The 23162-nt window shown below is 39.2% G+C and overlaps 1 protein-coding gene across 14 annotated transcripts in view; it reads left to right on the forward strand.

Moving 5' to 3' along the window:
- The window catches only part of Ehbp1 (EH domain binding protein 1), a 257309-nt gene that overhangs the window by 123815 nt on the left and 110332 nt on the right, over window positions 1-23162 (forward strand). For all 14 annotated transcript variants that reach the window (XM_051165325.1, XM_051165324.1, XM_051165329.1 and 11 more), the window contains one exon: window positions 8228-8411. In XM_051165325.1, the coding sequence (XP_051021282.1) occupies window positions 8228-8411 (184 nt within the window). The remainder of the gene's footprint in view (window positions 1-8227; window positions 8412-23162) is intronic.

Here is a 23162-nt window from a genome sequence, read left to right on the forward strand (position 1 = left end):
TCATACATGAGCATATTGTATTATATGGTTTGTGCCCTTTGCCTCACTCGCCTCTCAAATCCATGTCTTCTTTTATAATTACACAGCAACCATAGCAAAAACCCACCAGGTCTAATTAGTGCTGGCTAAATCTACAACAGTTTATAGCTGATCACTTAGGCTTGGGCAATCTCTTGGGGCTTGTCTCCGGAGGAAACGAATTCCCCCTCCCTCCTCACTCCCTCCCTCAGTTGCCATTGACTGCCTTATTTTTAAATCTCTTCAAAAGAAAGTTATTTGGATCTTAATATAGTTTTAGTTTTATAACACGTTACAAGTAAGATGTAGGATGCCATCGAGTAGAGAGGCTGGGTGGGAAAATGTAGGTGGTTTCATTGTAAGCTTCCCAGACAGTGTGATTTGAAAATAATATTTATTTTTTTACAGATAGCATAACTGTTAGTGTAGAGAATCACAATAAGTCTCTACAAAGGTACTAGAATTGAAAACTAAATTAGCGTGGGTACAGGATAGAAGATAAATATACAAGGTCAGTTACATTTATTTATAATGACAACAATCAGAAGTGGACATTTAAAAATACAGTTTAGAAAGCATAAGAACGTATCTCAGTAGTAAGGTGTGTGCTAGGGCCTGGGTTTGAGCCCCAGCACCAAAAAGAAAATAATAATTGTAAAAGTATCTAAACTAGAACAAAACAAACAAAAAAGGTGATGAATTAGAACAAAGATGATCAGTATTTGTACACTGAGAACAAATTACTGAGAAAAATTAAAAAGTAAACGAAAGGAGGGAAATATCACGGCTGTGGCTCAGGTACAGGCTCTACCACAGCTGTGGCTCAGGCACAGGCTCTACCATGGCTGTGACTCAGGTACAGGCTCTACCATGGCTGTGGCTCAGGTACAGGCTCTTTCCATATGTTATAAAGATTCAACTCTATGTTAGAGCTCAAGAGAGAGGAGGACAGAAATGGGAGAGAGTTAGACAGAGGGAAGAGGAGGAGAGGAGAGGAGAGGGTGGAAAGACACAGTTATTAGGGAGACTGACTCAGGTGATTATGGCGGCTGAGAAGCCCCCCCCCCCCCATCAGCTGTCTACAGACTAAAGGCCTTGGGATTGCCTGTAAGACAGCAACTTCATGTTTAGAGCTCAAGGAACGTAGGTGGAGGTGGGCACCCGACAAGTTCTGGAATTCAAAGAGTAGAGAGTTCTAATGTTCAGGATTAGGGTTAGGGGGAACATTTTGTCAAAGAGAAAGACTGATGTGGCTCTCTTTGTTTTCCATTTGTGCCTCTGTGGAGGGTAGACGTCCACGTGCTCAGCCATGCCTGCTGGCCTCTGAAAGCACTGTCAGGACAGACATACCCACATACTCACAGACACCCCGAGCAGCTGTGTGCCTGTTGGTTCTCCAGGTCCTCATCGATCCAGCCAAGTGGACTCCGAAAATTGCTCGCCGCAAGTGCTACCTCAGTCAGGATCTTAGTGTGCATCATGAGGGTTTTGAAGCAGATACTCAGAAATAGAAGAGACTCAGAAGAGGAATTTTGATAAAACAAAATTTGAGAACGTACTATTAGATTTGAATTCACTAGCCAAAGCATTGATGTCTGCCTTAAGGATAACCCAAGGAGATGGAAGGGGTCAGTGAATCTGTGCATGCAGCACAAACAAATGTGGAAAAATTAGCAGTGACAGTCAATTAGAAAATAGTCTTATCAGGCTGGAGAGATGGCTCAGAGGTTAAGAGCACTCACTGCTCTTCCGAAGGTCCTGAGTTCAATTCCCAGCACGTACATGGCTGCTCACAACTGTTTGATGCTGTTTTCTGGTGTGCAGATAGATATACAGGGAGACAAAGTACCCATATACATACATAAACAAATCTTTAAAAAAAGAATCTTTTCAAGAAATAGTGCACCAATAAGTATGTGGCCACGTGCCCATCCCTTAAGAAAGTAACTACAAATAGCACTCCCCACCTCATGCAAATTTTAACTAAAAATATGAACATAAAAGGAAGAACTGAACCATTAAACGTTTTGTTAGAAAGCTAGAAGATAATCTTAGTAAGCCTGGGCTAGGCAAAGATTTCTTTTAAATAAAATATGAGAGAGGAGGAGAGGGGAGAGGAGGGAGGGAGGGAGGAAGGAAGGAAGGAAAAAGAAAAAGTAGATAATTTAAATTTCACCAAAATGAAATACTAACAAACAGACAAACAAACAAAAAAACAGACCTGCTAAAAATAAAAAGGCAAGCCACACTTTGACACTGGCAGGAAACTGAATCAGGAAATGGCTGAAATATGAGCACTTGGCTGTAAAGAAGGTAGCTGGGAGGAGCTGGAATGAGTTGGCTCCACTAGTCTTCAAGGAGTGCAAACCAAAGCTACAGTGCACTGCCGGTTCCCAGCCGCGTGAGTGGCTAACGTTAGAAGATTGCCTGAATAAAGTCTTTTCAAGGCCATGGAGTCACTAACTTGTATAGAGCTCCTAGAGTTAAGTAGTTCAACGTCTTAGAATACACTTCATTAATCTCTAAAAATAGAACTCATTTACTTATCTTCCAACTCAGCCATTCCATTTTGGGGTATTTACCTATGAGAAATGAATGAAAATGTTTATAAAAATACTGTTTTTTTTTTTTACAAAAACATTTTAATAGTTTTAATTATTCTAATAACAAAAATGGGGAAGATCAATGTTCACTAGTGGAGACATGTGTAAACCATAGTCTTTTTATTTATTTATTTTTATTAATTTATTCTTGTTACATCTCAATGTTTATCCCACCCCTTGTATCCTCCCATTCTTCCCTCCCTCCCATTTCCCCCTTATTTCCCTCCCCTATGACTGTTCCTGAGGGGGACCTCCTCCCCCGTATATGCTCATATGGTATCAAGTCTCTTCTTGGTAACCAGCTGTCCTTCCTCTGAGTGCTGCCAGGCCTCCCCATCCAGGGGACATGGTCAAATATGGGGCACCAGAGTTTGTGTGAAAGTCATACCCCACTCTCCACTCAACTGTGGAGAATGTTCTGACCATTGGCTAGATCTGGGTAGGGGTTTAAAGTTTACCGCCTGTATTTTCCTTGGCTGGTAAACCATAGTCTTTATAGTGGAAATATACCTAGGAATAAAGAGTAAGAAATTATTGATATATTACCACATGACTAAACTAAGATATCATCATCCTGACTGAAGGAAGCCAAACTGCAATATATATATATTACATAATACTATTTTTTTAAAGTTTCTAGGAGTTATAAAATATGAGCGAAATGGACTAGTGGTGTTTTGGTCAGAGCTAGAAGGCAGGGAGTGTGAGAGTGGTCTCTGGGAAAGGGAGCTGATGAGGATGGAACCCTGCTTTCCTATTGTGCTGCTTGTATAAAGGCCTCCTACTTGTACTCAAGTTTAGACCATTCGTTGTGTATTATTGGCGCTTAACTTTGTTTTAACAGGAACACTACTTTTTAATTTTATTATAAAAAATATGGCACATATTCCCTGCCTGGGATTCTTGGGCTTGGGGTATTCTTTGATGCAAATAGTAAAGGAAAGAGGAGATCTGTAAAATGTTTAACATAAGTAAATAATGAGATGTTTACTGGAAGTGGGTCTCGCCTTTACTTGGAAAAATGAACTCAGTCATTAATATTTAAATATTGAGAAAAGTATCATTCTTTTAAAAATACAGTTTAATAGGAAAACCTTTAAAATTAAGAGATATAAGATGAAATGACAATGATTAAAGAAGCAACTTCATTTGTAAATGGAAGTTTAGAAATTTGTTGTGTGTATAGGGAGAAATGTAGCGCTGTTCTGGGAGGCGGGCGGCTCCCACTGTGAGAACCGCCTGCGTGTAGGGGCCGCACCCTGCATTTGTTGTTAGCAGGGAGAACGGAGTCAGGGTCAGTGTCTAGAAACCATATCAAAATGACAACAATTGGGGTAGTATAGGGACTGTTGACTTAGGAAAAAGATCATTTCAGGAAATCGTAGTTACCAACCTTAAATATTTGGGGGCTTTGTTTGATAGAATGAAAAATCTGGTTCTTTTTATTTTGCTCTGGAACTGTATTTCTAAACCGTGTCTCTTTTTATACAAATTCACACAGGTACACACACAGGTTTAAATGTACACACTCATGAACACACAGATTTACACATGTGTGCACACACTGGTCCACACACACACACATACACATGTACACACACACACACGTGCTCAGGTGTGCGCACACACACACACACACACACACACACACACACACACACACACACACATACGTACACAGAGGGCCGAAGAGGGACATTCTTACATCTGCTTTATGATCCTACATTTTGAGAAAAGCTGTATCTTCCTTAAGTACTCAGAGCTATGACATAAAATCATCTTATTCCAAACCCAGGTCAAAAGACTGGCTCAAATTATCAGGCTTGTTTTCTTTGACCAGCTAATGTGTGATCAGAATGAAGTTTCTCACGGGTGGTGCCCGTGCTGAGTAATAGCCACACACCTAGAGTGCCTGAGTGTAAATGCAAAGCCGAAGTGCAAGTGTGCAGCCATTCCCAGATGCATGGACGTTACACAACACACACACCCTGCTGTCTCCTGCTGACAAATGAAGGAGACAGCGGTGTTTACTTAAACATTTTAAATGCCTTTGTAAAAACTAAAGTCAGAACACTAGGTGTTTCCTTTTGACCGAAGTCAGCCTTGTAAAGGTGTTCTAAATTGCTCAATCACCTGAGGTTAGCAGTGAGAGTCCATAAAAAAGCCTTTAAAAATTACACACAGAAGTTCTAAACATTGCACTTCTGGTACATAACTCCCAGAAGAGCTTAGGTAGTATTTAATTCTTAGTCATTCTCATATTTTCTCTCCAAAAGATTGACGACCTAATACTAGCAATAGAAGTCTTCCATTTTTATCTTTGCCTCCGTAATAAACTTATGACCTTTTACCAAGTAAAGTCTTTGGTGACTCATCTTCCATCACCAAGTTCTTCCTGTATCCTGTGAGCCAACCTTGTATAGATACCAATAAACACTGCCTAGACTTTGATGGGCAAAGCAGGCGTCAGTGCCCCAGCAGATCCGTCAGCAGCTGGAGGAGGTGTGCACCTTCGCTGCTCTTCAGCTTGTGTCTTTACATGAAGGACCTGCCCAAGGTTCTCAGGTGTCCGTGTGTTTCTCAGCTGTTCAGTTTATGTGGCAAGATGGGAGCAAATAAGGCTTAGGGCATTTATGGTATACTTTTTGAGTCATTTCTGGTATGATGTGTGTTGTTTTTTTTTTTTTTTTCAAGGAAGCTCCTCATTGAGTTTATTCTTCTACATTTCATTTTAATTAATTTAAATTGAAAAAGACTACAGATTTTATTATACCCTTGCTTTGTATTTTCAATATATTTTAGTTAATACTTCTTGGAGCTAACCAACATTGATCGTCTTTCTATAATTCCAAACAATGAATAATAATAATAAATAATGTCATTTAAATTCATGTTTGTATTTTTCTACTTATGTACTATTTTTTTCCAATGGACAGATAGTTAATTGTTAACCTATTATTCAAACACGTAATACAAAAGTAAAAATCCTTTCTGTTCAGTGATGTAGAAACTGCCAAAATAGACAAACTCGTCTGCTCCTTGTGCTCAATGATAAATTTAATAAAATGTATCAATAGAACATACAAGATCTTTGGAACACTGTAAAAGAAAAACCCAAATTTATTAATTATGGGCCCAGTAGAAGAATTTCACATCAAAGGTATAAAAAGTAGTTTCAGTAAAATCCAGGAAAAGAGATTTCTCTGCAAATAGAACACAAAATAAACAGTACCAGGAAAGAGACTCCCCACATCCCATTATACTCAAAATGTAAAATAATAATAATAAAAAAAAAAACCCGAGTGAGTTGAAAGGGAAGGGAAGGTGACATACAAAGGCGGACTGTCAGACACAGCTGATTTTCTTCTGTTTTTTCCTTCTTCCATTTTTAAAACTTGTACATTCAGTAATTAAAATCATTTGAACAAAACAGTGGCACTCTGACTAAACTGCATTTTTCCAGCTTTACTCTAGAGTTGAGCATTTCCCTTCTGTGTGTGTGTTCTGTCCCTTCTCTGACTGGCAGGTGGGAGGTGAAGGCCAGTCTTTAGTCAGCCCTTCAGATGCTTTGCCCTGAAAGGGGCAGTGCAGTCTTTTAACCTCTTCATAGCCTACAGAGTTGTGGTGTCTTGTGACAGTGACTGCCATAGGCTTACATTTGAATGCTCAGCCCCTAGTTGGTGGAACCCTTTAGGAAGGATTAGGAGTTGTGGCTTTGTTGGAGGAGGTGTGTCATGGTGGTGGACTTTGAGGTTTCAAAGGCCCAGGCCAGGCCCAGTGTCTGCGCCCCACCATCCCCCCTCATCCTCTCACCTCCTAACTCCCCCCCACCCCCTGTCCTAGACAAAAGTTAAGAAACACTTAAAAGGAAGTAAATAGGAAGACGATGCTTGTGAAATGTACTGTGTGTGTTGCTGGTGCTTGCGGCAGGATTCACCAGCTTGCTGCTGCTTCTGAAGGCAAAGCATTTTTCTCTTGCATTTCTGTGTTCTTCAGTTTTGATTTATCACACGTCTCGATCTCAGCCACGTGGGCTGTCAGACCTGGTTGTGGAAGTAGTGGAGTGAGCTGTGTGAGTGAAAAGAGTCACACCTGCTCACTAGCGCACTGACCGCTGTGGAGTGTCAACAGCTGAGGCTCTTTTTTAAAAAATAGAACCTCTAAAACCCAAAAGGGCATGGAAAGGTACATTTTAGGTTCTTAGAAATCACATTTGTTAATCCATGCTTTTACATCCCACCAATAAACTCTTTCATAATTGAAGGAGAAGGAAAATTTTTCCATGACAAAAGTATGTTAAAGCGATTTTTGACTAGTAAATTAGCTCTACAGAGGACCCTGGAAGGATAAAGCTAGAATCAACAGAAAATAACACAAACCTGTGGAGACTAAAGGGTATACTATTAAGTAGTGACTTGGTCGTTGGGGGAAAAAGTGTTTGAAGTGTTTCTAGAATCACATGGAGAAAAAAAAAAAAAAAAAAAACACTGCCAGCAAAGTGCCAGGATACAGTTAACATACAAAAATTAGCAGCTTTGCTGTGTACTAGTGATGGAGATACTAAGAACTTAAGGAAACAACTCCACTTATAAGAGCCTCAAAAAATATCTTGGAGTAATCTAGCGAAGGAAGTAAACCATCTCTATAATGCAAACTTTAAATCACTGAGCAGGGAAACTGAAGAACATTAGAGGATGGGGGGACTTACATTATTGTTTGGAAGAATTAATATTGTAAGAATGGATGTTCTATAAAAAGCCATCTAAACATTTGATGCAGTCCCCATCAAAACCAAGAGCCAGGCAGGTGAGACAGTCCAGTAGGTAAAGGTACTGGCCACCGTGCGTGATGATGTGAGTATGTCCCCAGGTCTCACTTGTGAGAAGGCGAGGACTGACTCCCCTGCGCTGTGCTGTGACTCACACAAGCGCATCAAGCAGTCCACTGAAGAAAACTGAGTTTCCTTCTCTCGGCAGCTGTCAGTTTCCCTCAGCCCTAAATGGGAGGTCTTTATCAACCTGCTTCCTGCAAGGCTCAGGACTCTGTGTGCCAGAAGAGGCAGGAAGATCGTATGAGCCAGAGGTGGGAGATGATTTCAGGGAATCTGTTTTCCCGATACAGTGGAGCTGATACACACGTGAAATCTCAGGGGCTGTCAGCAAGCACCAGACCCAAACCCAAGTCAGGCAAAAGCCCAGCAGGAAGCAGGGAAAACAGAACCCTCATTCACTGTTGGTGGGATTGTATAAAATCAACATGAGAGCATAGCGTAAAACAAAAATAACAAAACCTCGCATTTCTATTTACTTTTTTTTTTTGAATGTCAAAAATATGCAGTCTGCACCTTTAAACTCCACTTTCCTAGGGTTCTGCATAGAGTCACTGAAACTGAACACAATCGTGTTTTTCAGTGCTTTTTAAGATAGAGAAATCTTTTTTAAATCTGGGTAGAAATGGGCCAGAAGATAAGTCATTATTTCAAGATTCTAGGTTTTACTGGTTTGGGTTTACTTGAGAAAGCAGATTTCAGAATAATCTTTTTATTGCTTTATGTGGAAACAAACTATTTCCTGAGAGACATTTAATGATAATTTTCTTTCATTTAGATCAAATCCTTTTTATGAGCCTAAGCCAACTTCTCCAAATAATTTGGTCAATACAGTTCAAGAAGGGGAAACTGAACGGAGAGTGAAAAGAAAGGCCCCAGCACCACCAGCCCTCACGCCAAAGACAGCAGCAAATGAGAGCACAGTTGTTTCTACAGGCAGAGATCTCGCGACTTCCCCTAAGGTGAGACCTTATACTAAGGAAAACAGGTATTGATGCTCGCTCTTTCATGCACCTTAATTCCAGTGAATGAAAGCCATGGCTATGCGATTTTTAAAAGTCATTTTGGTGATTTAAAAGTAAAATGTCTTGGCTAGAAAGATATTTAGTAAAATGCTGCTGTGCTAGTGTGAGAACCTGCGTGTGTACACAGCTGGGTATGGTAGCATGTTTGTAATCTCAGCACTGGGGAGGTGCAGACACTGCTGGCCAGCCAGCCTCGCCCAGTGGGTGAAGCTCTGTCTTTAACAAACAAACAACAGCAAAACCCAAGAAACCAAGATTAGCCTAGCATGGTAGAATACACCTTTAATCTCAGTACTTTGGACACAGAGGCAAGTGTATCTGAATTCACCACTATCCACACGTACATAGTGAGTCCCCCTCTCTCAAAAGGAATGAAGAAGTGGTTGGTGCTTGAAGACTACACCCAAGGTGTTCTCTGGCCTTCATATACAAAGGAATAGTTTGTTGAAGGCTCAATATTGTTATTTTTACCTATGTTGGACTTGTGGACTTACTGTCTCTCTTAAAGAAATTTTAATGTACACAGTTTGGTTAGAACTACCGTGGTATTTTTCATATGTAGAGTTAAAAGTTAGTTTGGGCAAACTTTTGCCCATTGTTGTTACCATATAAATAGTTATCATAGATTGTTATGCTAAAAACAATCCAGACATGATCTCAGAGATAAAAGTCAAGGTACTGGTAGAGACGAGATTAGAACCTGGCATTTTCCTTAACTGAATGTATTGAGAGCATACAGCATTAACGGTGTCTACCTTTTCCTCAGTACCACTCTCATGGCGTGTGTGTGTGTGTGTGTGTGCGCGCGTGTGTGCATGCACGCGCGCCTGTTCTTTTGCCTTGGACATGTATACAGGGCAAATAATGTACCTCCTCCCACACAAAGACTAGAACATAGAACAGAACATTACAACACACACACACACACACACACACACACACACACACACACTCACGCATACACACAGAACAAAAATAATCCTAAGAAGCCCATGTGGAGGTGCATGTCTGTCATTTTGTCACAAAGGAGGTAAAGGTGGAGGATCAGGAAATCAAGATAATTTTTAGCTAATACTGAGTTTGAGGCCAGTCTGAGCTACACAAGAGCCTCTCAAAAAATAAGAAAGTAAACCAAAGGTATTGAAATTGAAAGTTTTATTAATTTTCAGGCCAGAAGTGTGTTAATGAGAAAATCAAGAGACATCATCCCCCAAACCTCATTGGCACATCTGAATGTGAATTTTAGCATCTATTGGACATGCACACTGTGTGGCTCAGAGTACAGCAAGACAGGAGAAGCCTAAGCACAGAACTTAAGAACACTTCCTGTCACAGCACCGCAAGTGTGGGCTTGTCCTCTGCATCCCCGTGTGTAACTGCCTCTTGTAACCTTACACTCCAAGCTCCCTGTTTACCCTGCCTGCCTTCCAGTTCTGGAGCATATGTAGGACATACCTGGTTTTTGTTTGATTACATTTAATGTTTGGTATAGGGTATCACCAGTCTAGCTGAGCCTGGCTTTGAACTCATGATCTTCCTGGTTCAGACTCCATAGTGCTAGGTTATAGGCAGGTGCCACCATGTCAAGCTCCAGATAAAACATGTGACAATTGTTCCTCAGCACTCACACATCCTTGCAAGCTCCACGAGCCTGCATCCAGCACCAAGAGCATCTCTGAGAGTTTTCCTCTTGAGTTTTTTTACTAAGTTGAATGAAAGATAAGAATGTTCATTTTTAAAAGAAACTCCATGAGAAAGAAATACTGTCTTTTGAAACAAATGTGTAAAGATGCTCTTTTCAAGCTACTAAAGGAACCAAATTAAGATAGTTATAGTTTTCTGGCTAGAGAAGATTAAATTACTATTTTCCCTTTATATACAAAAATGTCCAGTACATGAAAAGTATGAATAAAGTAAATATATTACTTACGGTTTCACTGATAAGTGACAAATTTGACCTATTTACTAAATGCCTTATAAAGATTAAACTCGTAACAAGAAATAGCAAATATCACTAAATCTGTGTTACAGGACAATCATTGCTTAGCTTATTTTATATTACATGAGGAAGAGGGCTGTGTCTGGAACATTTGCATGGAGTTACACAAAAGATGGCGTAGCTCTTTTCAACTCCAGCACATACAAAGCGCTCTATAATATAACAAACGCACCAAACGAAAGACCTATCACAAAGAGCACAGTAAGCCCAACAGCTGCTGAGTCAAAAGAGGAAGCTAGGACACAAAATTGAAGGTGTAGAAAACTTTGAAGGTCGTAAAAAGTACAAACGTGACAGGTGGACAAACTGAAGAGTGTTGATAAATGTTGGTAGTACAAACTTCGTTCTTAAAGAAAAATTCATTCTTACTCTCCTGCCAGGACCTAAAAATGAATGATTACTTTGATTTCACAAGGAAAATAAAGTTTAAAAATGAGGCCAGTCATTGCCACAAAGTACAAGATTCTTATATTTATTTATTCTGTATACAGTGCTCTGCCTGCATATACACGTGTACACCAGAAGAGGGCACTAGATCACATTATAGATGTCGTGAGCCACCATGTGGGTGCTGGGAATTGAACTCAGAACCTCTGGAAGAGCAGACAGTGCTCTTAACCTCTGAGCCATCTCTCTCCAGCCCATGAAGCTTGCTTAGTTACCAACAATACTGCTCTGTAAAGCGTTCCTGCCAGCACTTGGAAGTAGCACTCACCTGATTATTTCTTTTTTGCTACATAGTGGGAACATAGTAAACAAAAGTCACAGAAACAAAAGAAAACCTGAAACAAAATGTAATTATTTTTAGGATGGTTTGGTTGACCAAAACATTAATAAACGAGGCAGTCATTACAAGAAATAATGATCTGAGTTAAAATAACAATTTTGGTTGAATCTAGATAAAGAATAAAAGATCTTTATTATTCAATAACTTTTATGTAGGTTTGGTTTTAAAATTTGTGAAAAATAGGGCAATTTAAGAACAGAAAGGAGTTCATAGAGATAAAGAAACAATCTTCAAGTTGTAGCCGATAGTGTCCTAGAAGAGGCGAAGCGGCTGTAGCCTGTGGTAGATAGAACACCTGCAGAGTGTGTGTGAGCCACTCCAGCCCTGGCTATAATGACAAACACCTGCCTTTGTGTTACAGCGCATCATGAGGTAGAAGCCAAACTTGAAAACTTTACCTTAGAATTTGAGATTTAAAAAACTGATACTGAAATTTTAGAAGGAAAAAAAAATAAAAATCAAGGTAGAGTGAGAACATTCATTCTTTTTGTCTGTATTTATGTATGTGTGTCTGTGTGTGTGTTTGTCTGTGTGTCGGTGTATGTGTGTGTGTATGTATGTATGTGTCTGTGTGTTGGTGTATGTGTCTATGTGTGTGTATGTATATGTGTGTGTGCGTCTGTCTGTGTGTGTAGAGATCAGGGAAGAGCTTTGCAGTCTGCTCTCACCATCTTTACACGCGTCCCAGAGATTGAGGCCTGCGTTGGCACCGTGACATTGGCCATCTTACTGCCTCTAATTCCAAGCACTCTAAGATGACAAAGAATAGAGCAAAAATGACATTGAACAGACGATTTTTCTGAACTGATGAGAGATGGTACGCTTTGATAGTTGATATTAGCTCACTCACCATATTAATAAATAAAGAAAACGTTAGTCAGAATAGAATAAATTCTAATGCAGATTGATCAGTAAGACCTTTTTGATCCAAAGGTAGGAAAGACAGAGACGTGAAGGGGCATTTCTGACTCCCAGTGGCGTCAGTGGAGCCACAGAGACGGTTCAGATACCACGTTCCACATGCCCGTGTGAAAATATGTACATAATGAGGGGAGGGCAGATGGGCTCTTTCCAGGTAGTTTGTCACCATGGATAGACACCCACTAAAGGAAATTAGAAAACATAATTTAAACAGAAGGAAAATACTCAGAATTAGTAGATTAGCAGTTCAAGGAAGGAAGATTAGGTAATGGCAAAACGGGTGAATGTAAGTGAACATTAGCAACATGACCCTTGAGTAAGATAAAGACAGCAATTGTTAGCTGGATGTTGGTTAGTTAAATGTGTTGTGAATTCTAGGGCAGCATTAAGATGATAGGGGCATAATACATAACTATGATATAGAAGAGAGAGTCCTAGATGTTTTTAAAAGTATAATAAAGAGCCTTTCAAAGGAGGTAAATAACATAAAATAAATGAGATAGTTGGGCAAACTAGATAATATAACATTTTAAAACTCATTAATTAATTTATTATGTATTAATGGACTAAACACTGCACTAAAATTACTGATAAGCATTTTTTAAAATTTTAACTTATATATATCTAAAACAGGTGTATGAAAAGTTAAAGACTATAAAAAGATTTTTTTTGTGAAGGCACCAAGAAAACTAGTCTGGAGAGCCATCTTAATGTAATAAAATATAATAGGTTTTAAAGTTAAAGCATTATTAGATATAAAGATAGTCATTTTACCATGATAAACAGTTCAGTTCATCAGGAAGGTAACTTGTAAAATTATTTTATTTTTACTTGTGTGTCTATGGGTGGTGTGTGCCTGTGAGTGTGAATGCCTGAGGGAGCCAGAGAGGTCAGGGCCGGCTGTAGTCGGAGATGCAGGCTGTGAGCCGCTCTGCATGGGTGCTGGGACCAAACTAAGGTCTCCTAGAGCATCATGTATCCTTTTGAGGTCAGGGCCAGCTCTCCAGCTCCTTAACTTCCAGTGATAACAAAGCTTCATATTTTGATAAAACAAACAGTAAGACTGAAAGTTTCAGTTAGTTATTTTGACCTCCTAAAATACTGCATTTTTATCTTACAATGTTTATAGTATCTCCAGGCTGTTAAGCAAGTATTCAAAATTAATCCTGAAATCCACTTATAGCAAATTAATATTGAAATTACTAACAACAATGATTAAGACAAACCTATCTATTTGAAATATTTACATTCTAAGTAACCTGTATGTCAAGGTTAAATTATAACAAGATTATGAACTGTAAATTCAATGAGAATTTTAAGTTTTAGTATTTGATATATTGATGAGGAAAATATGTAAAATCAGTGGGAACTCTTATAATCATTTCTGCAAAGGACTTACGTTTAACATTTAAGTTCAATTCTTGTTTAGTCCAATTTTTTAAATGCAATTAATTTATTCAGATTACAACTCAATTGTTATCCCATCACTTGTATCCTCCAGTTCCTCCCTCCCTCCCACTTTCACCCTATTCCCCTCCCCTAGGTCTATGACCGAGGGGGACCTCCTCCCTTACTCTTTTTTTTTTTTTTTAAAGTAAGTCCTAACTTGCAAGGCTTGAAGCACACAGCCTGACATGCTAAAACTTGGAAAAAGAATCACAGCACAATTTGAGCTAATGGAGCAACTGGCTATCATAAAGTTACTCCATATTCCACTATTATCTATCTCTGATTGAAGCTTTAAACAAGAGGGTAGGACAGTTTCACTAGTAACAGGCATCCTTATCCACCATATGTAGAGAAGCCAAGCTGCTGTGGAACACGTGAACTCTAATACCTGGATTATGAGTTGTAATCTGAGGATTAATAGTACCTACACTGCATGTTGGCTCTATTAATGCTATTTTCATTAGTGATGTGTGGGCATTTCCTTAGCAAACCTGCTGTAGCCAGATCATTTCATTACATCTTAACCAGGAATCTTTCCGTTCTATTAAAAAATATTTGCTAGATAAAGCTCTCTAATAATGTTCTTACTGGAAATAAGACCAAACTGAACATGTATTTATAAATTAATACTTTCTTGAGAATATAAATTAAAAACTATTTGACTTTTATAAGTAAATTTACAACTTTATACCTTTAATGAGTAAAGTTGTAAATTTACTTTTGTAAGTAAAGCATTACTATACAGTAAATATAAATAAATATAGATATATTTAAGTATAAAATTCCACAGACCATTTTCATATTTAATCTGCCTTTTAAACTCAGATGATTGCATATATATATATGTATATATATATATTGCATATAATTTCCAAATTCTCAGAGATTAGTGGAGTGATAGAATAATTTTAATAAAAATACTTGGGCTATTTTTCTAGTGCTTCCAGCAGATGCTCCTGCAACGCAGACTCATTGCTGTGTGTGCATCTTTAGTTGTTCTTGATTTCCTTTCATATATGCAGCTGGACTTTTCTTTTTGTCAAGGGCCATTTGCTTTTAAGTTTTGTTATTTTTTTTCTTTATTTTATTTTATTCTTTTTCAGAGACAGGGTCTCACTATATAGCTCAGAATGTTTTAAAACTTGCAATCTTCCCTCCTTGGCCTCTTGATGCTGGGATCACAGGTGTTTTAAATGCCATCTTGTATTAATTTATAGTAAAAGTTCCCAAGAAAGCAACAAACACACAAGACTCATTTCATCTAACTTAGTGCTTAATACATGCTTTTTCTCTTTCATTTAAATTGGAAAGCATGTGTTGTTCAGTGAATTCACAGCATGAATTATTGAGAAGAATTGCTTATTCAGCTTGACTTTAGTAGAGCTTGTACGACTGCACACCTTTGTAAATGTATAAAGCTGCACAGAAGGTTGGGCTTTACTGAACGCGAATTCTGCCATCACAACTGGAGAAGCAGAGTGGGCCCTGAGCACCACCCCCATGCGGTGAGCACTTTGAAGAACAGATTGCCTGAACACTTACAGCTCAGTAGCCCTCCTTCTCCCTCCTCCTGTCCTCGTCTGTCATCAGTGTCAGCTGTTCGTCGTGGTATTTCATGCTGTCACCTGAGGCCCCAGTGAGTTTATGAGGGCCATGCCTCCAGAACAGTGCCTCGCTCACTTCACTTTCAGGTTCAGCCTTGCCCATCTTTGGTTTCTTTTTGATAGATTTAAAAAAAAATGATAATATTTCAGTAGACTGAGAACTTTAAAGATAGAGCATAAAGACAGTGAAGAATCTGAAGACAGGGCTGCGGAGAGGAGCCTTCCATAATATTCTAGGCCAGAGATGGCAAGAAACCATGGAGCAGTGCCGTGGGCCTGGAGTTCTGCTCAGTTGGCAGAGTGCCTGTCTCATGTATGAAGCCCTGAGTTTGATCTCTAGCACTTCATGAGCTGGGAATGTGGGGGTGTGCTTGGGACCCCAACACTCAGGAGACAGTAGAATTAGTTTATCATGGTTCAAAATTTCTAATTTCTGGAAAGGTACACACCAGAGGACTCCTCCTTGCTACTTCTGTTCCACTTTACTCTCTGCCCGGGCTTCACAATAACAACTTGGTTTTTCTTTTGTCTTTCATTTATATATTCACTTTACATTCCTACTGTAACCTCCTCCCTCCTCTCCTCCCGGTCCCTCCTTCCCACTCTCTTTCCCTTATCCTCCCTCCCCTTCTCCTCAGAAAAGGATTGTCCCCCCCACCCACCCACCCACCAACTCATCGAGTCACACGAGGACTGAGCTGCTCCTCATCCACTGAGGCCAGGCAAGGCAGCCCTGTTAGGGCAAAGTGATGGAAAGCAGGCAACAGAGTCCACGCCATAGACAGCACCCGCTCAACTTACTAGGGGACCCACGTGAAGGTCACACTGCCCATGCGTCCATGTGTGTAGAGCCTAGGTCCAGTCCATGCCGGCTGTTTGGTTGTTGCTTCCAGTTGACAAAGATCAGAACACTGTAACAACCGGTATTAACTTCTTGGCCAAGTTCCTGTCCTTATCATTCCTTTGGCCCCAAAGGTTGTAGCTGCCTGTAGACATGGTTTTACCCTTTGTTTTACTAATGTCACCCTAGAAAACTTGTCATTAAGTATATGGACAGCGTCCTTATTCCATGGGCATCATTGGTAAGTAGCTGCTTAGGAGCTGGTGGTGGTGATGCCAAGCTTCTGTTGCTAGGGACCATGCAGCAATGAACAGGCTCACACGTTTCATATATACTGGATGTTTCCCTTCCCCAAGATGAGTCACACTTTAAAATTATATAGTTTTGATAGTTATTCCCAGTGGTTTTTCAAATAGGTGGTATCTTAGGCGTGGTCAGAAGCTAACCTAATCAAGGTAATTCCTCACAGATGAGCCTAAAAGCCTATTTCCTGGGTGACACCAGATAAAGTTAAATTGGCAGTCAGCACTAACCACTACACTTGCCCAAACAACCAAACAAACAGCAACAACAGACCCTTCTATTTACAAAAATAGATTTGTGAAGCTTTAAAGTAATAAACTTCCATGTTTTTAGGGACTCTAGAATTCATTGAGTAATAGATCAAAACTTAAGGGCTAGATAACTCAGTCTGTTAAGCTACTACTGAGACAAGAGCAAAATTAAATATTTACTCAACAATTATGTTTTCAGAAAATGTAGTCCAGTGAACAAAATGGATGTGCCTGTGGCAACTCACTTTACATTTTTGTCTTTTGAAATTCTCTAAATAGTACCTAGAATCTTGTATATCTAGATTTGAGAAGTTACAATAAAATATATCGATAAAAGAGTATCCATTTATTTATTTATTTATATTTGTCCTCGTGTTTTACTCCCAACACAAGCTACGCTTTAAAGTGTCTTTGAGAAATACGTCATTGTACATAATGAGACTGCTGCAAGGTAATGTTAGACAGAAGTCAGCTTTTACATAAGAAAGTGGTTTCCCTGAAATCCCGCCCTTGTCTTTCCCAACATTAAACCGTAGAAATAAAAGACTTGCCTTGGTTGTGTGCAGCCAAACAAGTGTACCCAGCTTAAGTTAGCAGGCGCCATTTTCAATCTGGACACAAGTCTGTGTAAGTAAACGCTTCCTTATTTAAGTTGTAGTGAGTTATGGGCATTTAAAAATAATCATCTTCACCTCATAAATCTTCATAGTTACATTTCCTTTAGTTCTAACTTTAATCTTCCTGTTAATGTCTGCTGTTTTGTGTCAGAAATATATGGGTGGCAATAAATTATAGATTTAAGGTATATTTAGTGTAGAGGAAAAGGCCAGTGGCATAAGCACTTCATTATCAGATCTGTTCAAAACCCAAAACTGTCTGCTTTGCTCTTTATTGGACTTGGGGACTTTTTTGTTTTCAATTGAATACAATAATTTAGTTTCTTTTGGCAGATTCATGGATTTAAAAGAACTAGAGGTGCCATCCTTTGGAGGAATTTCAGCAGTAGATCCTCTGAGTTGATCATAGTTTGAATATGATCCATAGCATTAAAAACCAGCACTTAATTTAGCAAGACGGAAGCAATAATAAGTTACCAAGAATCTGGGTCACTGTAGTTGCCACGAGGTTTACCAGCTATAGTAATAGTATGCTTACTGCATGATGTCAAGGGGCTGATGGTATGCTTTCAGAGTGGGGACATGTTAGTCACATGGTTTATAGCAACATTTTAAATTCTTGGTTTTTTTTTGTTTTTTAAGTATGCTTTTCTATTGGTTTCCGCATTTATTGAAGTCAGGATGATTTCTGCCTGAATAATGTTAAGTAGGAGAAAATCACAGAGTTGCCACAATTGAAAACATTAGCGCATCTAGCCCAATTGCAGCCTCGGGACTGTTGATACATTGTTGCTTCAGGGAGTATCCAAGTTAGGGTAGAAGGAGAAAAGAAAAAGAAAAAGCTAGTTTGTAAATTATGAAAAATGTGAAGGGGGAGAGGTAAAGCCAGTGTAGCCTGCAGGTCATTTGTAATTCTATTAAAATTATTTTCAGGTTTTAAGGCATTGTTCTTTAAGTAAACTGTCTATTGAACTTTTCCATTTATATCGCAAAGGCATGGTTTTAAAATATGCACATGCACTCTCAAAAATATGGTGTAAACTGCATACTATTAAGGAAGAATCTCCAAAAGATGATACTTATAAAGGCTATTTTTTTAAAAAAAAACTCATCTTATTTGTTGTACTTGAGACTGAAAATTTTGAAGTCGTGTTTGTTCCAAAAACTTTTTATTTGATTCTGAATAAAAAATAATAATTGATATCTCCAAAATAACGATATGTATAGTGAGATCATGGTTAATTTTTGGCTATTATGTGTAAAATGTTTTAAAGAGCTTTTAAGGAAGAAAATCACCTTTCTCATTAAGTTTTGCTCAATTGCATGTAAAAATGAAATTAGTTCTTTTCAAAAGAATATTAATTTGTCATAGATGGAGTTTTTAGATGATTTAATTTAAAACCAAACCTAATCTATGGTGTCTGTTTTATGCCTCGTGGAATTGCTGGCTGGCTTGGCACCAGTGTGCCCGGGGTCCTGGTCATGTGACCCCCCCAGTGAGCTATTGTACTCTGTGGTAATGAGTAAGCTTTGAGCTGCAAAAAAGAAGCAAATGCATGAAGAAGCATTTAAAACAAAGGAATAATTTTATGCTTCAATTATTAATAACTGAAAGATCTTCAGAGATGTCGTTGGTGGAAAATCATGAGGAAATTAAAGAACGAAATGGTTACATCTGTTCAGTTTGCTAGACTGATACTGATAGATCAGGATCATGATAAGTGTCTAATCCAGTGTCAGGAGGGGGAAGCGGGAGGTCAGGAGTTCAAGGTCATCCTCACTTACCTAGCACCGTTTTGATTTTGTTTTTTAACTAGGTCTCCTGTCAGTACACTTAGTTTTCCTTCTCCTGAGGCTTCCTGGTTCCCCTCATCCCTGCAGGGTGCTCTTGTTGGGGGTACGGTACCAAGCTAACTAGTCTTTCAGCCCTTGGAAAATGGTCCATTCCCTTGAGCCGGCACAATTTAGGGTAAGAATCTTGCAGGTGAATTGTATTTGTTGTCTTTAGTTATAAGGGTTCACCATGTAACTCAGTCTGGTCTCAAACTCCTCCATCAATTTTCCAGGTGCTGGGATTACATGTGCCGGCTACCATTCTGTGACCATTCTGTGTTTTCCCCCCTCCTTGACACAAGTAATTCACTACTTGTTTTTTTTAGCAACTTTATCATATATTGGTTTGTCTGTTGAGAAATTACTTCTAGAACTAACACATATCAACATTATAGGATAAAATATTAAAATAAAAACTTAAGTACTATGGTAGAGGCATAGCACAGTGATGGAGGGGTTGCCCGGCCTGCACAAGCTCTCAGACTTTCCTCGGCTGCCTTTTCCATAGTTCTGTAGCTGGAGAACACGCTGTTAGTTGGGATGTTAAAATCTCTATACTCTAGCATTATTTATTTGCCAGCATAGAAAGTTAAAAAAAAATCCAAAGAACTTGTCTTATTGTATTTTGAGTCCGTAAGTGTCTAGTAGTTTCTCTTATCTCCACTTCCATACTCTCCTTATATTTTCTATAGATTCTAGAGTTTTGAGTTTGTAGTGAGTGAGAAGGAAAAATGAGGGTAAGTACATATATTCCATTCTCCTAAGTAAAATGTAATTAAAAATTAAGTTTTCAGTTATTGGCATTATATAGGTGTACACTGATTCCCTCTCATTGCTCTGGACCGAGCCCGAGGACTTGTGCTTGCTCGGCATGGCCTCCAACTTCAGGCTTGACTCCAGTCCACATGTTGACATTTTTGTCCCACAACCTTACAACACTTACTTAATAGTTATAGTAACGTTTTTCTACATTTTATAAGATTTTCACAGATAAATCATCAAGGCTACAAATAAATAACATTTTACATCTTTCACTATGAGTGAGTTTTATTTCATTTCTTTTCCTTATAGCACTGGTCAGAACGTCCTGTATAATGTTCCATGTAAGTGGTAATGGTATACTTCCTGTCAGCCCCCTGTTTTAGTGGGAAACATGGAATTTTGATATTAAGTATAGTGCTAAGTGTTTAATAATGTAACTTAACAGGCTGAGAAACTCTCATTCTGTTATAATTTGCTAATAACTTTCAAGGAAAGTGGCTGTTGGATTTTTCATGCTTTTTCTGAACTACTAAGATGATCCTATGAAATTTTTTTTGTTAATGTCTTCCTTTTTAAATATGCTTGGGATCAAAAAATGTAAGCATAGGGCGAGAGAAATGACTCAGTTGTTAAGGACCTGTTTTGATCCCTACAGCGTCCATTTAGGAAGAAAACAAAAAGTCTTGGTGGCCTACATGTCTCTTCCCATCATTGGTACTGTAGAGACCAGCGGATCCGCGAAATTGCTAGCCTGCCAGTCTAGTGTCCTTGATGACAAGATTAAACTGCTTAGCTAGCATGGTTCTATCCTGAGCATTGCATAAAACAGATCTGGTATCATGTAATCTCAGTACTCAGGAGGTGGGTGGAGGCAGGAACCTCTTTTCTTTTTCTTTTTCTTTTCTTTTTTTCTTCTTCTTTTGGCTGTATGGTGAACTGAAGCTTGCCTGGGACAAGAACTAGTAGTTTAAAAGAAGAAGCCTGTTGGGTGTAGGTAGTCCTGGATAGATGGTTCAGTGGTAAGAGCACCAGCTGCTCATCCAGAGGACCCAGGTTCAAGTCCCAGCACCTACATAGCTACCTCACAGCCACCTGTAATTGCAGTTCCAGGGGATCTGATGTCTTCTTCTGGCCTCTGTAGCCCCAGGTACACAAGTGGTGTACAGCCATACAGACAAGAAAATCACCCACGCATATAAAGCAAAATAATTTATTTTAAAAATCAGAAAAACCCCACCACATTACATTGCTAATTATGGCAGCTTTGTTAAAATTAGAAGAGCTGAGGAGTTTTGTCCAGGTTTACTGTACATTTTACCAAATTTTCTGTGTGACTATTTTGCCAAATGTATAGCTACGCCAGGCGTAAGTCTGCTAGTAGTTAGATGAGATCGCTGAACTCCTTGGAGCTGGAGTTACAGACCGACAGCTGTGAGCTGCCATGTGGGTGCTGGGAATCGTCCTTTGGAAGAGCAGCCAGTGCCCCTAGCTGTTGACCCATCTCTAGCCCAGGTTTGTTTGTTTTGTGTTTGTTTGAAGAGAAGAGTCTTTAAATAGCTTTGTTCTTTGGCTGCGTTTAGCTTCTTTATCCTTAAAAAGGCATCCCAGGTTTAAAGGCATGAGGTAAAATGGCTACCGAGGCCTCTATCAGATTCTATCTAGGACTATAGTTCTTTCATAAGACTGAGTTTTGACAATGTAAATTAAGTGAATAAACCAATCTCAATCCAGATCTTTCTTTACTTGACTGCTTTGCAGCTCTGGGCTTTACTGAGTGGTAGCACCTTTCTTAGCATGCGTGGGGCCCTGGATTCAGTCTCCAGTGCCCCTTACCTGTCCCCTACCAAATATAACAAGAAAGAGTATGGTATTAAGTTAGTATCACACAACTTTTTAAACCTTAGAAGCACAAGCAGAGTTAGGATCTCTGGTTTAGTATAGTGGCTTTTGAGCTCTTTGTCAGCTGCCCAGAGCATCGTTTTTAAGGCTGCTGGGTCACATCTCCAGTACTTGATACCCTGAGATCACAGGGTCACCTTCATCCTCTACCTGGAATCACAGTGCCAAGACTGCAAGCCACTCCTCTTAATAACTAAGAGTGTGTTGTTTCAGCTCTCTGTTTTCAGAATGCTCGTTTGCAAAATAGGGATATTTTATTCCATAGGGCAGCGTGGAGAATGCCCTGAAAATACCCTGTGCTGCTGCTCCAAGTGTGCTTTCCTGATGTTCTAACAATTTCTTCTGGATTCTGACCAAAGACATTTCTTGACTATAGAAGTGGGTTTGCTTTGTTTTAGTGTTTTTATTTTTTTCATTTTCCCCTCCCTTCTCAGCAGTTTTCAGATCCTTAAAGTGGTGTATGAAGGTCTAATTAATAAGGATTCAAAAAGAAAGAAGTCCATGGCTCTTGCACTGGTAGGTCAGGTAGTCCTCAGAGTGCTCTTGGAGGTAACATTTTCTTCATCAGAGTACAGAGGGCTTTCATCTTACAAGGGTTCAAGTTGTACTTTTTGGCTATATGTTGTACAAAAGTAACATGCATTCAGTGAGAAAAATGCATCCAGTTTTAAGGTGGGCTCGCAGTGAGCAACTGAGAGCACCTGAGTCATCTGCGCTCCTGCAGCCATGAAAGCAGCAGCCCTGTGAGGTAACTGACCATGCCGCGCTGGCTTTCACATGGGACAGGCCTCTGTGCCTGGTACCAGCCACTTGACCCTCTGAGCTCTCTCTCTTGGCCTCCATCTCCAAGTGCAGAGGATACAGTGTGCACCCTTACTGCCCTGTGTGTATGGTGCTAAGGACCCCAATGAGAACTTCATGCGTGCTAGGCAGGCACTCCCCCAACTGAGCTGTAAATTCTCCCCCTTTTACAATATGTAAGGAGATTGATTGTTACTAATTACACAAAATATTGGGGTTTGTTATAATATTTTATACCAGTATATAATGCTCTTTATCTAATCAGCCCCATCTCTTCCTCTAAATTTTCTTCACCCCCTGCCTCCGCTGCTGGTCCCTCCCTACTTCTGGGTGTCCAGGCAGTCACACCCCGGGCCTTGTTCTTCTGAATATGGTACCACAGGACTCCACCTGTAAGCACAAATGTATTTTCAATAAATGATATTTTCAACTTAAAAAGTTTATCTGGATATAACCCCATCCTAAGATGAGAAGTTTTGCTTTAAAAAAAAAAAAAGTTTTCCATTATATTGTATAAGAAAAAGTCTGTCTTTTAAAAAAGAAAATTTGTCTTAAAATATTATTATACATTAAATATACTAATGCACTTTCTAGAGAAAGGTATTAGGATTTAAAAAAAAT

This window comes from Acomys russatus, chromosome 22 (genome assembly GCF_903995435.1).
Source record: "Acomys russatus chromosome 22, mAcoRus1.1, whole genome shotgun sequence".
In the NCBI taxonomy this organism is placed as follows: domain Eukaryota; kingdom Metazoa; phylum Chordata; class Mammalia; order Rodentia; family Muridae; genus Acomys; species Acomys russatus.